This window comes from Macrosteles quadrilineatus, unplaced genomic scaffold (genome assembly GCF_028750875.1).
Source record: "Macrosteles quadrilineatus isolate MER2022 unplaced genomic scaffold, UCM_ALF_1.0 Scaffold_4__1_contigs__length_99947679, whole genome shotgun sequence".
In the NCBI taxonomy this organism is placed as follows: Eukaryota; Metazoa; Arthropoda; class Insecta; order Hemiptera; family Cicadellidae; genus Macrosteles; species Macrosteles quadrilineatus.
Window position 1 is genome coordinate 27,072,770 of NW_026542597.1, and position 15,701 is coordinate 27,088,470.

General features: G+C 30.8%; 1 protein-coding gene across 1 annotated transcript in view; it reads right to left on the reverse strand.

Annotated features, from left to right (window-relative positions):
• LOC128991511 (adenylyl cyclase 78C-like) overlaps positions 1-15,701 on the reverse strand; it is a 178,129-nt gene that overhangs the window by 20,179 nt on the left and 142,249 nt on the right. The window contains exons 9-10 of the mRNA XM_054414450.1: positions 8,773-8,958; positions 7,075-7,251 (exon numbers count right to left, since the gene is read on the reverse strand). Of these exons, the coding sequence (XP_054270425.1) occupies positions 7,075-7,251; positions 8,773-8,958 (363 nt within the window). The remainder of the gene's footprint in view (positions 1-7,074; positions 7,252-8,772; positions 8,959-15,701) is intronic.

Genomic DNA, 15,701 nt, shown 5'->3' on the forward strand with positions numbered 1-15,701 from the left:
CCGAAGTACTCTTTCAACACTACGTTATTTAAGTTGGGAATACATCTGGCATGTTTCATCTTAATTAATGTCCAAATGTAAACTCAATTAGGCTGCAGGTTTGCTGTGGTGGGGGTGATATTATTTATTTTGAAAAAATATCTAAGAGTTTTCGCTGCAATTTTTTTCTAATTTAACCTTTAAAACGTAAGTTTAATTTTATCAACTTAATTAAATCATAACTTAAATTACCCCTACGCATCAACCCAAGTATGTAATAACCTACAAACCACCTGTTGCAATACATGTCCAATTACATGTCTGTGTGGACCAATCAAAAGCAATTACCTAACCGCATGGTCAGGTCATGTGGCCAATGAAAAACTCCTACTGTGTTGTGCAAATATACACCATTAAAAGTCAACTCAATTGTCTCTGTATGAGGAGACTAGCGGTGTTATATTATAAAGTTCGTCTAATATTTACAGCAACTGTTATCAATACGGACTTTTTATTGTATCCTCCGATACAAGCAAAGTTAAGTTAAGTTTTGTTAGTTATAGACTAGTTGTAGATATAGTTGTTAAAAATAGGTATACTAAGGTATGATAGAACAAAATGTAAACAAAAAACTTGTGCATTGAAAAATTTCACTATCATATTATATTTTTTTAGATCTATAGTAAAATCGCTTTAATAGACTCTTTAACAGCCGATATGGTTTTTAAATCTTTACTAAGCAAATAAGTTTTTGTCTCTGAAAAAGTAGGGTTAATTAACTATTAAGACCTCTAGCAACTAAAATATATTTTTAAATTGTATCCAAGGTTTTAATGCTTAAAATTAAATACATTTTTTATTTCAATCTAATTTAGTTTAATAATAGGACTACCACTTTTAACCATTTAATTGTATGGCTTTAGTTACTTTTTTTTACAAAAAATTAAATATTTTCTTTTTTAAGTAGAGTAAAACATTTATTTATATAGGTATATAGGTATATATATATATTGAGAAGATGGACTAATTTTCAAAAATAAGATTTTTTAAATCTTCATACCAGCTCAAATTAATATTAATGTTTAAAAAGGAATTATGTAATATGTTAACATCTGCATCCATTTAATATTAAAATAAAATGTATTAAAACATTAAAAATTTAAGATTTAAAAATTTAATCCCAAACCGACGTCGGGAAGAGGCAATATCCAGTAACGTAAAAGTATGGGAGCTTTATCTAATTTTACGCACTACCGACTCTTGGTTTTAGACAACTTTCTGATTTGAAAACTCCTGAAATTCGTACGGCATTTTTGTGTTTTTCTACGTCATCTGCATTTTTAGTCAAATAACTGTCTAATGACTGATCCTGTACCTATATAAAGTCAACCTTATGTTAGCTAGTAGAGTACACCAATCAGTCACCCATACGTTTACTATGCACTTCGGGGTCAAATCAAATCAAATCAAATCAAATTGTTTGTTGAGCCAGAATTAACAATGATAGAGATTTTTTTGAATCGAACAACTGGTCTTCAGATTTGAAGGATAAACACAATTACCAACATTCTTAGAAGAAACTTTAAGTATTTTTTGCCCACATAACATGCCATATACTAAAATAAACAAAGTAATACAAATTAAAATTAAAATATTGCTCATTAATGTGTGCTATTCATAGTACTAAATGTTTTAAATGGTAGAATAGGAAAATGTTTTACCTTGATTTTAATTGTTTTAACTTTAGCGTAAGTTGTTAAAAATGTTGTTATCATTAACATCGAAATTTTGTTTACATCTAGATCTTAAAGTTAGTCTGTAATCATAATTTTGTATTTTTTACATTTTATAAGAAATAATTTTCCAAAACAGTTATAAAGACAAGTGTTACACAAATTTACTTAGAAGAATTCACATAAGCGGCAAGCTTTCCCCATAGTTATATATCACAATTTATGTTTTATATTAAATATATTGCAATTGATATATTAATTTAAAAACATTGGTAAATAAAAAACCATTTTAATATAAAATCCAATTTATTCTTTCTAAAACCACAAAGCATACATAATAATAATAAACATCGATTGGAGCCTAAAAAAACCTTATTGTGTTTTCCGGGTGAAAATAAATTGCGGTTGTTTGCCAACGTTTATTTTCCAACCAACTGAGGAAGCAGCAAGTAAATAATTTCCTAGCTTGTGTCCTGATGTTTTTCTAATGATTGCAAATGGAACTCATTTGCTGAATAAATGAGACCGACCACCGCAAAGGATCTCTTGGACAAGAAATCGTTATTTTTCTGCTGCTATGACGTAATTCCACTGGGAAAAATAAACAAAATTATCTTAAACCTTCTACCAGGCCCTCTCTAGATATGTTAATTTTATAAGATTAACAAGACTTGTGTATGGGTGGTAAAACGTTTAATGTTGTAAATGTTTTTCGAAATATATTTTTCAACATTAAAGAATAAATGCAATACAATTAATGCTGTGTGATAAATTAAAATGGAATATGAAAAATTATGTAATTTAGGTAAAATCTAATAAATTCTGCATCAGAATAAGTATTTTGTTTCCACTATTTTTAACTTGGCTTTTGTAATATCAAAACAATGTAAAAAACAATTGAAGAACTCAGTAATGATATTAATAGTAAAATATCTGTGGAATGTCAACTATGAACATATTCCAAAAGTAGTTAACAAAGTTTCAAACTGGACGATCATTCAGGTTAAAAATTTGCTATAAATATATAACTAGCTGTGTGCCCGTTCTACCACGAGGATCTTGTTGTAGTCAGTTAGTTGACCTACAACCTTTCTTATATTAGGAACACCTTAGCCATTTATATTACATTTTTTTCTTACAAAAATTAGCTTAGAGTCATGAAAAAGTTGTTAATTAGGGAAATAATAAATACATTATTTCAATGTAGTTTATAATTTTATGAAGTCAAAAGTACGTTAAAGTTTATTCAAAAATATAAAACTAAATCTTTGGTCGATGGTAGTTAATAGTTAATCCAAATGTATGTTAAATGAATCCATAATTTGAATTCGCATAATCTTCTTCTTAGAAGATTGTTAAATTTAAATTATTGTGCACGAATACTGTTTATTACAACCGATACTTCAATTGTAATTAAGTTTCTTTAATTTCAACCCGATAAAATTGCTAGTGTTAAAGTTTTAATCAAGGTTAAAGGTATTATATAAAAACCAATTTCCTGTTGAGAATCCATCACTAATTTTATTTATGAATGTAGGCTAACAATGAAATGTAAAAAACAACCTTCTTGTATAACGAGCTAGCAAATCTCTAATGATCATTTCCGGTTCCTGGATGGGGGATGTCACCAAGAAACATTGTATAAGGGAGGGATATTTTCGTTCAGTAAGTATATTGATTATTAATCACTTCAGGTTCGTTGTGGTTTAAACAAATGATATATTTAGATATTGGCATAGAAAGAAGATAAATTTTCCAATCGAAAATGATCATGAAGTAAAAATATGTGTATTTCTTGGAAATAAATATAAAAATGTATAACACACAAGGGGCCAATTTTATCTCCAAGTTATACAAAAATGATATTATAAATTAAACTCATATTTTTACACGAAAATATAAATATCATAACAAATAAATAATACAGACATGTAAATATTTCAATGTCATATCTTGCAATGGTAAACAGAAATGCATTCTCTTCGATTCAAACAACATCATTATAAATTAGCAAAAGTAGAGTAGACGATACTACCAAGTGTTAATCTCTACAGTGTACCTAAACATTAGCAATGAAAAATATTTAGGCAAGTTGGTAAACACAAAATCACTAGCGTTGCCAGGTTAAAGGAATGATGATGAGGAAATATCATAAGTTAAATGTCAAATCAGAAAAGCTTTAGAGAATTAGGCTCAGTGAGATCCTAGAACTCCAAAGATTTGCGGCTTTAATATCAAGTGACTTATTCGTTAATCAGCTTATCTAAAATTTGAAATAATTCTTTTAAAATACAAAGATTTTCTAAAGCATTTGAGGTATTTAATTTTAATAAATTCTTGAGTAAATGATTAAAATCAAAAAGGGGCGATTGCTGTAATCGCAAATAAAAAGAAAACCCGTTGAGTACCTCAATATATTTGTTTAGCACGATTGATTTCACGTGTTCCAACTTGTTTAGATCAACAGATTCTGTAGGATTATGTGCGTAACTGTTACATATTCCAAAACTAATTTATGACTACAATCAGTCCAACCTCCTCAATTTTGTTTATGCACTCATTCAAGTCAACATGGTTAAGTGTCAAAAAAGTATTAGTACGTGCCTACAGTTATACAGTTTTTTTTGTGTCCCATCTTCATTATCCTAGGAAACTAGGGTCTTATTCGGAATTGAACCCATATTAACATAGTATTTAAATATCTGAAATGAATGTATCAGCAATTTTTAATTTAAATTGCAAATGTAATAAAGTAAATAATTTGATCCTTAAATATATTTGAAACAGATGCAAATAAATATTAGCTATACAGTATTTTGAAATACATATATGTATTAAAAGAAAAAAAAAGAAGTTCCCTACTTTTCAACCATAATTTATCGGCAAACTAATACATTGTACTTATGCATTGTTCTGGTAGCACGACAAATAATATTATCTTCCTATTTTGGGGGAAAAATATACTTTTAAATATGTTTATTAAGGCTTGGTTAGCAACAATTACAATTTACTTTAGAGCAATAAATACCACACTGAACGAATAGTGTTAGTTGTACCACTTATACTACTGTTTAAATCAACAAAATGGTTTTATACGTGATATATATTGCATTTCTTACTTCTTGAACAGGTAACAACTTATGGTAGTAAAACCATTTCGTATCCTCCAATGGCAAATGATGATGGTTCTACTTCAGTTATGTTTGAGTAAAATATTGCCTAAATCTATCTATCTATCCATCTATCTATCTATCTATCCATCTATCTATCTATCTATCTATCCATCCATCTATCTATCTATCTATATATTAATTACGTAAGCCGATTCTTTGCGTCAAAATTGTGGGCGACTGGGAAGTCGTAGAAAGACGGGAGAGGGCTCAAATTAAAGGTCCCGACTCCGGGACGGCGGGAAAAATAGTGAAATTCCTTAAATCTTAACACAAAATTAGATATAACTTAAAATGTTCTCCATAAGAATAGCATTAGAAGCCATTTACTGCTGATTTTTGTTTACTTCAATACAGCTGATCGTGATTTATCATTAAGCCAGTAGGCAATATGACATTTGGATTACTAATTTGCCAGTCAATTCTGCGATGTACTGTATACTATATAAAACCAGGGATAACTTTAGGTTGAGGCCTATATATAATAATAAATACTTTTAGTTACGTCTTAGAATGGTGAAATCAATTATTTTACTGTGCAGTTGGCAAACTTGTGTATTTTTAAGTAAATTAGTTAAGCGTATGATAAGTAGTAGAATCATAGGAGATGGCTCTAATCAAAGGAATTAAACTTAGAATGGCTGAAAGAAATTATGAAGTTTGTTTTCTTCTAACTTAACGTTTATTGTTGTGTTGAAGGTATGTTCAACATGAAATTACTACATTGACTAAATAATAATCGATTCAAGATTGTTGAAAACTTCTGCTTTGTTTTGATTTCAAAACATTTGTTAAAGATTTATTCTACACCTTTTTGTATACTTACTAACATTTTTAATTTGAGATTTATTGTAGTGTTTACAAAAGGAGCATGCACTTAGAAATAATAACTGGGTCGGGGTGCTAATTTAGCGGTTTTAACGATGAACTAAGCTTATCTCAACACACCTTTATTTGCTTTTTCATATATGACGAAGACAATTTCCAATATTTTAATCAGGAAAGCCTTTTTATTATCAAAAGACCAAAACTACCTTAGTAAACTAATATCTATTCACAAACATGTTTGCTGCCTTTAGCAGAGTTAAACCTTTGGAGTAATTTAAATTATTTATTAAAAATAACTTCAACAAAAGCAAACAAAGATAAACAACAAACTATTTTTTAAACAAAAGATATGTTGTACTGGGATATATATCTGATATATGTATTAGATTTATTTAAGTTTGTTTATACTGTATTACAATAGTTTGTTTTACATTTGAGCTTTTCATGGACTTATGTCCCTTCAAGCCACTAGTATATTATTATATGTCTAATACATTGGCCAAATAAATTAGAAAGTAAAATAAGCAAATGGAAAAGGAGATAAAATAAGCAAGTAGAAGACCGTAAGTTTCGGAAGCTGACACAATGTTGTCTAATGAGGGAGTTCCGCCCACCAACCCAAATGGCAACTTTCGTTGAAATAATGATAGTCTGTTATTTTACGTCTATGCATTAGTTAATGGCACATATTCCATAGACATATCCACAGTAAATAGCCGCTCGTATCGGATAAAGTAGTTTTTCTTCCTATAACAAATAAAAAAATAAATTAAATGTATATTTAGATAGAACACTAAAAGCTCGTAGAGAGGTGTAGGCTTACATGGTTTTATATAAATACTATTGAGAGGGCTAGTTCCTAGGTTTACGGTTACAGTCAAGGCAGAGGGTTAAAATCACTAGTGTTTGCTTTCCGTAATTAATAGGTTCACTCTTGGAGTATGGAGTAAAAGAATTTGTTGTATTAACACACTTTCCTTAGAAAATTTTAGAGTAATATTACAGACAATTTTCTCCAAAATAATACAGTTAGTATTATCTTAAATATTTTATTTGTTACAATTATTCAGTCACGAGTTAAAAAAATAAAACATAAATAAATCTCATTATTGTGTGATTCTTCTGTTCTTTTCTCTTGTGTTCATTTGAAACTGTATTTGAGACCTTTAAATGAAGCCAAATATCGACTGCATGATGATCTGTAGTTTGTAGATGGTCCAACCTAAGAAGCTAGACTATATTGACAACATAGAAACCAAAGATCACTTCTAGGTACTCAAACCATTTTACGGATTACAAATTGTTGTCACAACATTTTTCAGTTAAAAACACAAATACACGTTTTTGGACCATCGTATGCTTACCTTGTATGTTGAGCAGAGCCCACGTGAAGACTGCGGCCCAGTGAAGGTATTTGTTGGCGAAGCACCTCCACCAGCCCAGCAGACAGACTGCAAGGTTCAGCGTCATCATGAGAGTGGACCAGACAGCTGACTCTAGATCCCGGGGTTGTACGGAACCGTTGAGCACCACCCACAACACTATATAAAAGAAAGAGGACAACTATCAGCTGATTTGTGATATATTAAATATTTTCTACAGCTTTTCGAATTACATCCAATAAGTAGTTTGTTTCCCAGCTTAGGTGATTTTTATGTTAAATTATTTAGACGTTTACATTACCATTAAACCCACATTGTAGCATAGCTACACACACTGTTGTACGTTAGATGGTAGGCCTACATTATTTGTCATAAAATAATGTTTTATTTTGGCCATTTTTTTTATAAAAATTAACCTGGTTGGATTTAGTAACCAACATACTTTTTCCCATTTGCTCGACAACAACTCTAAAGCATGAATAAAATTGGAAATAGTAAAACTGTTTGATATTTTAAAACAGTTCTTCAAAACGTTTTATTATAAAATTATATTTTTGTAGGATTGTTTGATTAAACTTAATAATAATGTTTTAAATATTGTGGTACGACAAAACATACAGATAACAAGGCTCTGACTGATAGTTGAATTTTGCACACTAAAATATAAGGAATTGTTCTCCAAATGTACCTGTTTGTCTTTTACTTTAAAGAACTTTTCTCGTACAACTGTATGAGACATACAACTGTTAACATAAAGTTAACAAACTTTCTGGGGAAAAGGAAGAAAGGACACGAGCGCCATTACTTAAAGTGTCCGTGAGAATAAATCACAAAGCAGACAGAGTTAGTTGTAAAATTAATTACTGAAATTAACGTAATCCTCTTTACAAAGGAAATTCTTTAGAGTTTGTTGTAATGTTGGATAATTATGCGACAACCTGTCTTTTGGATAAAATTGATTACCTCTATAATTTTATCTTAAAGAACCACAGTAGCTTAGAATTACTGTATTCCTTTTGGTAAAATAAAAGGCAAATATTTGTCGATTGTAAAATCGAGCAAAGTATTTATTTTATAGTCAGAAATTTACTGCTTACTTTATTCGGGCGTCTAAAATAGATCAAACTTTTGGGAATCTGTAAATCACCAAATATTAATTATTCTTTTTTAAATTATAAAATGTATTGGATTGAGAAAATGGAAAACAATTAAAATAATGGAATATACTTGCTTATTTGAGGCGAATCTAGGATCAGAGGGTCGTTTCATACAATTAACCACACTAATATGAAAGTATTTACAACAATACACAATCCACCAAGACACGGTAAAACCACCACAGATTAATATAATTTTAACTTAGATCTGCAGGACAAAGATCTACCACCAAATCTGCCGTGTCCCTAATTTTCATAAATATAAATAATAAAATAGCAAAAGATATTTAACTACTCGTAAATGGTATGCTTCGTTTAAAATAGACAGTCTAATTTTCGTATTCAGGAGATGATCTTCAAACTTCTGAAGATTGATAATTTTTACCGCATCTAAAACTTTGGCCAGCAATTTTGCCAACTTAACGAAATATTTATCTCGGAAGATAAGGATTTAAGAATAAATGAAATATCTCAATATTAACTAGATAATAATCTAAAGACAATAATCTCTAAAGGAACTAACCAGCCAAAACTGCCTTCAGCATCATATCCACGAGGTTGACGATGATAAGGCTCTTCTGTCGTTGTCTATGAGAGTATCTCTGATAGCTCAGTTCTAGATGACACTCTCTGAAGCTGTTGGTCAATGAAGGCCAGTAGATACCTTTGTAGAGAAGCCCACGCTTAAACACCAGCTCGCCCTCGTGGTCTGGAACATAGAATCATAACAAATAGAAAAACATAATTCTCAACATATCTCTACAAGTCGTTTGTCTGTAACTGTCTGGAATGACCACCAAGAAGCTCTCTCTCTCTCTCTCTCTCTCTCCCGCTCTCTCTCTCTCTCTACATCAAGAGCTCACCTTCGGGGTCTTGAACATAGAACAACAATAATGGACACAATAACTGACTTGAAGAATCTTTCCAAATATATTTGATTGACAGTAGAGGAAATTAAAGGAAATCTAGCATTACAACAAGCGAAGACTTTGAGGAAAATTAAATGAGTTACCACTCACTTGATGGTTCTAAATTAAATTCAGGGAAAAATTTGTTAATAATATGATGATTTATTATATTGTGCGGTGGCCAATTTTTTATTTAAAAACTGAAGAGGAATCATAAAGGAGAATGTTAAAATGCGTGACAAATATAGAAGAGGAGTGTTGACCTCAAAGGCCATTATGTGAATACCGTCAGGAAATGGGGAGAAATGACGTAACTATTTGTCATTGTCGCTGCTGAAAACGACTTCGTCTCTTTAGATGCTTCATCGATCAATAGTTATACTATTCATTCATTAATACATCCATTTGTTAATGATTGATTCGAATACTTAAGTTATTAAAAACATTCCTCATAGACTTACTTTAAGTTTTTAATTGTTGATTTTAAAAATCAGCTCCTACAACCTAAAACTAATAGTTAGTGTACAGTAGTGTGCAAAATGTAGTAAAATAGTGTATACAGTTTAACCCAAAAATGTAATAAAATATATGTCAAAGATATTATCTGGAAAGTGTACGATTAAAAAGGTTATTTTTTTCTTGGTACTAACAAATAAACTAATATGTATAAAGTGGGATCAATGGGATGGAAATTCCTAGGAATAATTTAAAAGCGATTTCATACATTAAAGCTTTTAGGTGTCGGTAGTTCAGTCTGTGTTAGAGACTAAACCCAAGGCAGTGACGTCGTCGGTTCGCATACCTGTACTACTAAAAGTTTATCAGTGCAATATACAACTGGTTAATAATTTCAAAATGTATTAGTCATTAGTAATTTATTCTTTGGACATAATCTGGTTTTATCCCATGTTTTGCTTATAACATACCTTTTACTGGCGCATGGGATTGGACGAATGCAGAGTTGAAAAGAAGCGCCCAATCTCTTAACATATACAGGGTGTTTTGTACTTGCTTCTTTATTTACGTAAAAAACCTCAATAGATAGAAACATGCAGTTTGCGGGAATCATCTATTTATGTAGAGGCCACAATAATTGACAAGAATTCAACGTTAAGTTTCCATTCTCCCTTTACCTTTAAACACCTTACAATAGATTAATCAAATAATTCTTATCAGTCAATAGATGATTCTCGCAAACTGTATATTTCTATATATATTGCAGTTTTTACATAAATAAAGAAGCAAGTTTCAAAACACCCTGTATAGTGAGACTAAACTAACTAAACTCAAAAGCTACGAGTCTTGTTAACAAGTAAAACAATGTCTAATTCATACTTTTTTATGTTTTTAGTAATGCAAATTGCATACACTGGTATATTGGTATACTAGTAGAGAAGTGCGCAGTGTACTTTGGTACTAAGACCATTACCTACCAATAGACCGGTAATGGAAGGAAATGACGTCACAGCACGTCACCATTGTTGACGTCACTGTGGCTATCTTTGTCTTTGTCTATATTGACATTTGTGGGCGCGCGTTGGAATAATTCGCGCTTTGATAGTCACTCTTAATGGTGGTGATATTTAAGTTACTTCTACCCCAGTGGAAATGAAATGAAAATCAATTCCGCGTTGAAATAGCTTGTTTTGCGTCGTCTTTCTTTTTGATGGACTCAAAGTGATCTGGATTAAATTCAACGACTGATGAAATGTGTAGACGGACGACATTTTGTTTCTAGTGGTTTGTGAACCAGTTTTATTTAAACTTTAGTAGAAGGAAAAACTAGAAATTGACTTATGCGGAATTTTTGCTGCTAGGGAGTGGCTTTAGGGTGATTTTAAGTCTGAATTCTAGTACCTTAAATGTGCCTAGTAACAATCAGTAAAATCATTCACTTTGTAAAGTTTCAAGCATACACTATGGTAATAAGCACTATTTAGATACGTTATGTAAACATATATTTTTTATGTTGCCTTATGTGCTTGAAACACCAACTGAACGTCCTAAACGATATTAAGTATTTACCCTTAGTAAGAGACCAATCGATAAGACTATTCATAATGTAATTGTTTATCATTATCTTAGTCAAAGCTTGTCAACTATAACACTTTATTAAATATTTTTCCGTAAAGTTTCAACAAATATTATTTGAATTGTTGAACTTGTAGTAATCACCTCCTGGTCTTGCAACTATTGACAATAAGGACCAAATTGGAAACTTGCAAGTTTTGTCTCCAAGGTAATAGCCAAGGCACTTCCGAAACTTATTATCACTAAAGTTGGTTACGTGTGGGGAAAGGGGTAGTACTCGAATTTGATCATTGATGGTTGATGGTTTAATCATAACAAAGGTAAAAAAATACTAGGGAATGGATGAAAATATTCGCTTATTTCAATGTAAAATTAGTTGACACAAAAAATTAAAATACAGTTGTCAAGTTATTAATAATTTATTATTCATATATTAATTCGTATTGATACATTATTATGATATTAAATATCAAAATTATCGATAGGTATCTAGACTAAAAACGGACCAGGGAATGACCAATAAAAAGTGTCATAGGACATATTAAATACTATAACATGTTGCACGATAGACAACGTTAAAACAATCGAGGCTAAGTGGTTTTTCCTTTAAATTCCACAAATATTTTTTATAAAAATGGAAGCGTAATAAATATTTTGCCGAATATTATCAGAATGAACCAATAAAAGTGAGTGACCTTCTGAAAATGAAATTAATATGATCATTGGGTATGTCTAGATAGATTTACCAGTAGTTGATACAAAATTGTTGATTTTCTACATGAAACAGCAATACACACACATTGAGAAATGTTCACGTATGAATTTACGTATCAATTTACGTATGAAATATTAAAATTGCCCATAGGTTAAAGGGATAAAGTAATATTATACTTGTATGCCGTGGGCTGTGTTAATAAAATATTGCCAACTTACAATTAATTGTAGTTTTAGAGTGAATATTGAAAAAAACTTATATTGTCAGTTGAAAGGTTAATATGTATTGTAAACAAATTAAATTTAAAAAATACAGCTGGAGGTGTATTGTAAAAAAATGTAAGAAATCGGATCAATAGTTTGATGGTAGTTTGAAATGAAACAAGCATCAAGGGGACTCAACTTAGATCGAACTAGAGATAACTGTGTCCAATTAATCTGTGTCTTAGATGTTGAATCTTGAACTTTGATGGTCAAAGGGAAGTTGTAATGATTTGAGAGCTTTGTGGATTGTTTTCAAAATTGAATTGTCTAAAAGCAAAAACTAAATAATTATGAATTCACGTAGTAGTGGTTAATTATTTTATATTGTTTTACATAATTATGAGACTTTCTTTAGTAATTAAAATAATTAAGAACTAATGCCCAGAAAAACATGAATTCAAATTCGATAAAATGTAATAGTGGTTTCTTGTTAAACTAAAATCATAATCTATTAATTACACTCAACGAAGATAAAACTAGGCTATTGAAAAAAATCCTAAATTTTAGGAAATTATGAAATATTGCACTTTTGTAGATTTTTACAATAGCTGTCTATACAGTGTGTCCTGTAGGTAAGTACAAAGAATTTAGGAATAGATTAAAGTGGTCAAAATAAAACGAAAATCAAGAAATATTTAGATTTTAAAAATACCTCATTATTAAGATATCCACCATTTTGTTTTTGTGTGCTCAAAATTAAACCTAGATATTAACATTTACTTTGTAATTTATATCTCAGAAATTATTTTAGATATATCTATTACATTTTGTGTACATCCTTATCAAGTTGTAATTTATTTCATAAAAAAAATTATTAAACACTCTTTTAGGTTTCAAAATGGCGGTAATTGAATTTGTATAGCTCAAACTGCTAAAATAGTGGTTGATTTTATAAAAGAATGGCATGTACTATATTATTTAGGATTTTAAATTCCCTATTAAACAATACCAAGTCCAAAAAGATCTATGAAAAAATAGCTGTGAATTAAAAATCTTTAGGTGCAAAATGAGGCGAACTGCTTGGCATTATTTTTAGAGCGGAGGCTGGCGTTTACCCCCCTCCCCCCCCCCCCCCGGTGGGAATTTTCGACATATACATTTTTTGGTTTGTATTGACATGTACTTTAAGGTTTTAGGTGTTTGCCACTTGTAAATTACAGCATGTTCCGGAAAACACGAAAATATCATGAATATATATATTTAAAAAAATGGTTTTTCTTTAGCGAGTTCGTTTGGCTCTACAACCTGACCGATTTTCATGATTGAGGTCTCAAATTGAAGGTATTAACGCACAGATTTCACATCAAGCATCGGCATATAGTTGCCTACAGTCCCACTCGGCTTATACGTAAACAACCTTTTTTCCCATGTATTTCTTATGGGAGTTAAATTTGGTTTTTCTTTTCCGAGTTAGTTTGGCGCTTCTACCCACCCGATTTTCATTATTGAGGTCTCAAATTGAAGGTATGCACGGACAGATTTCACATCAAGCATCAGTATATATTTATCGACAGTCCCACTCGGCTTATACGTAAATTAAATTTACCCCCCATGTATTTCTAAAGGGAGTTAAATTTGTTTTTTTTTCTTTTCCGAGTTTCTTTGGCTCTTCTACACGTCCGATCTTCATGATTGAGGTCTTAAATTGGTAGTATGCACACATATATTTCACATCAAGCATCATCGTATATTTATCTACTTTATTACTCAACCGAAAAACATAGGTTTGATATATTTTTTAATTCGTATTTCAATTTAAATTGTGCAGTATTTTACCATTTGTAATTATATAACCCTATATATTTTGGTCTAAGAACCTTCAGTGAAATACCGGCTTGCATTTAAGATATTAGTTATTCAAATCGGACGGTTTTCAAGCAAACGCAAGGTGAACATCCAACATAAAAAAAATTATAAGGTTTTTCTATGATTGAATATCAATAGCTCCAGTACTGTTTACGTTTTTTTTATATGTTTTAGACTCAAAATAATCAGTCAATTATAGGCTTTAATTTGAGCTATTGATCGTTTGAATCAGTTAAGTTTAAGATACTGTATTACACAATCAAAAATAATCAATTTGATTATTTCTCAGATATGATATTTTTTTAACGCTGCAGCGCAGCATGGGTCCTTTAGTATAGATTTTTTAGTTTGATTTGATTTGATTAGTTGATTCCTGACGTAGGACGGGCCCACAGCTAGTTAGAATTTGAAAATTCAATTATGGTGAAGTCATCAGATTGTTCTCACAGTGACATGCAAGCAAATAAAATGAATGAAGTGAGCAAAGTATTTTGCAAGTACTGTACTTGATGCTTTTGAACAATGCATTATTCTGCTTTAAGTTGAAAACCGTGATCAGAATTCCTAGATGGTCTGTTTATCAGCTGGAAGACCTGTACCCGAATCGGTGGAAGACAATTTACTCAATGTAGATAATCTAGGGAAAGCTGCATGCAAACAGATTAGTTGAGATATGAGCTAAAAGAAATATTTTTCTGGAGTTTTACTGCTGTCTCAGGAATGTGATATTAACCTTGAGCAGCTGATGACATACCCATTAGATCCAGGACCATGGGCATTAGCCAATACCGATGGATGCCCAACAAAAACAGAAAAGGCCAAACTGCTCCATGCTTTGGAGAACAAGGGTATATAGTAGACGAACCTTCCAAGATTGAAGAATGTATGTATGTAATTGACGGTATGGCTTACTTTTAGGTTCTTACTAATATTCCAGAAACCTCTGGTGAACTAGCACAGATTGCCTTCAGCCGTTTTCCGAAATTCAGAAGGATATACTTTATTACGGATACCTATTTAGGTGTATCTATTAAAAACATTGAAAGGGAGAAGGGGATTTGGAGACACGTTTTTAATGAGAGGTCAAAAATCAAGATCCCACGGGATTGGAAAAAAATCCTAGCTAATGGTAAAAATAAGGAACAACGGGTTAACCTGCTAAATAATGAATGGTCTCTGCACAAATATGCATAAATTCAAACAAGCTTCAATACACGTTTCTAGGGTAATGTAAGGTTCTTTTTGGTGATATTTTGAAATTCACCCCCCACCTACAAACAGGGTTGCTAAGAGTAACTTAAATGTTTGTAAAGACAACCCATATCAATCAGCACATTATTTTAAAGAAATTTAAAAGGAAAATTACTGTCGCAATTCCGATTTTGATACGAGGAAAACGAAGTTTTATACGTTAATTTTACTAGAACCTTACATTCCAGTAAAATTTACGTAAACAATTTCTCAATAAAATTTATTTAATTTAAATAGAATCTCTTAAAATCTCTTTCCTAGAGGTACTCGTTAAATCTAATGTTATTTAAATAGATTTAATTGAAAATCAATTCAGGCCAATTTGAAATCCGCATTGCCTGCAGGTTTGCTGCAGCGGGGGTATTTTATTAACTTTTTTTATTTTCAATTGAAGCCTTTGAATACATACTGAAGAAGTCAATAAAAAAATATTTCACCAGTAATTAACGCAGGCTATCCTTATGTAATTTAAATAAAA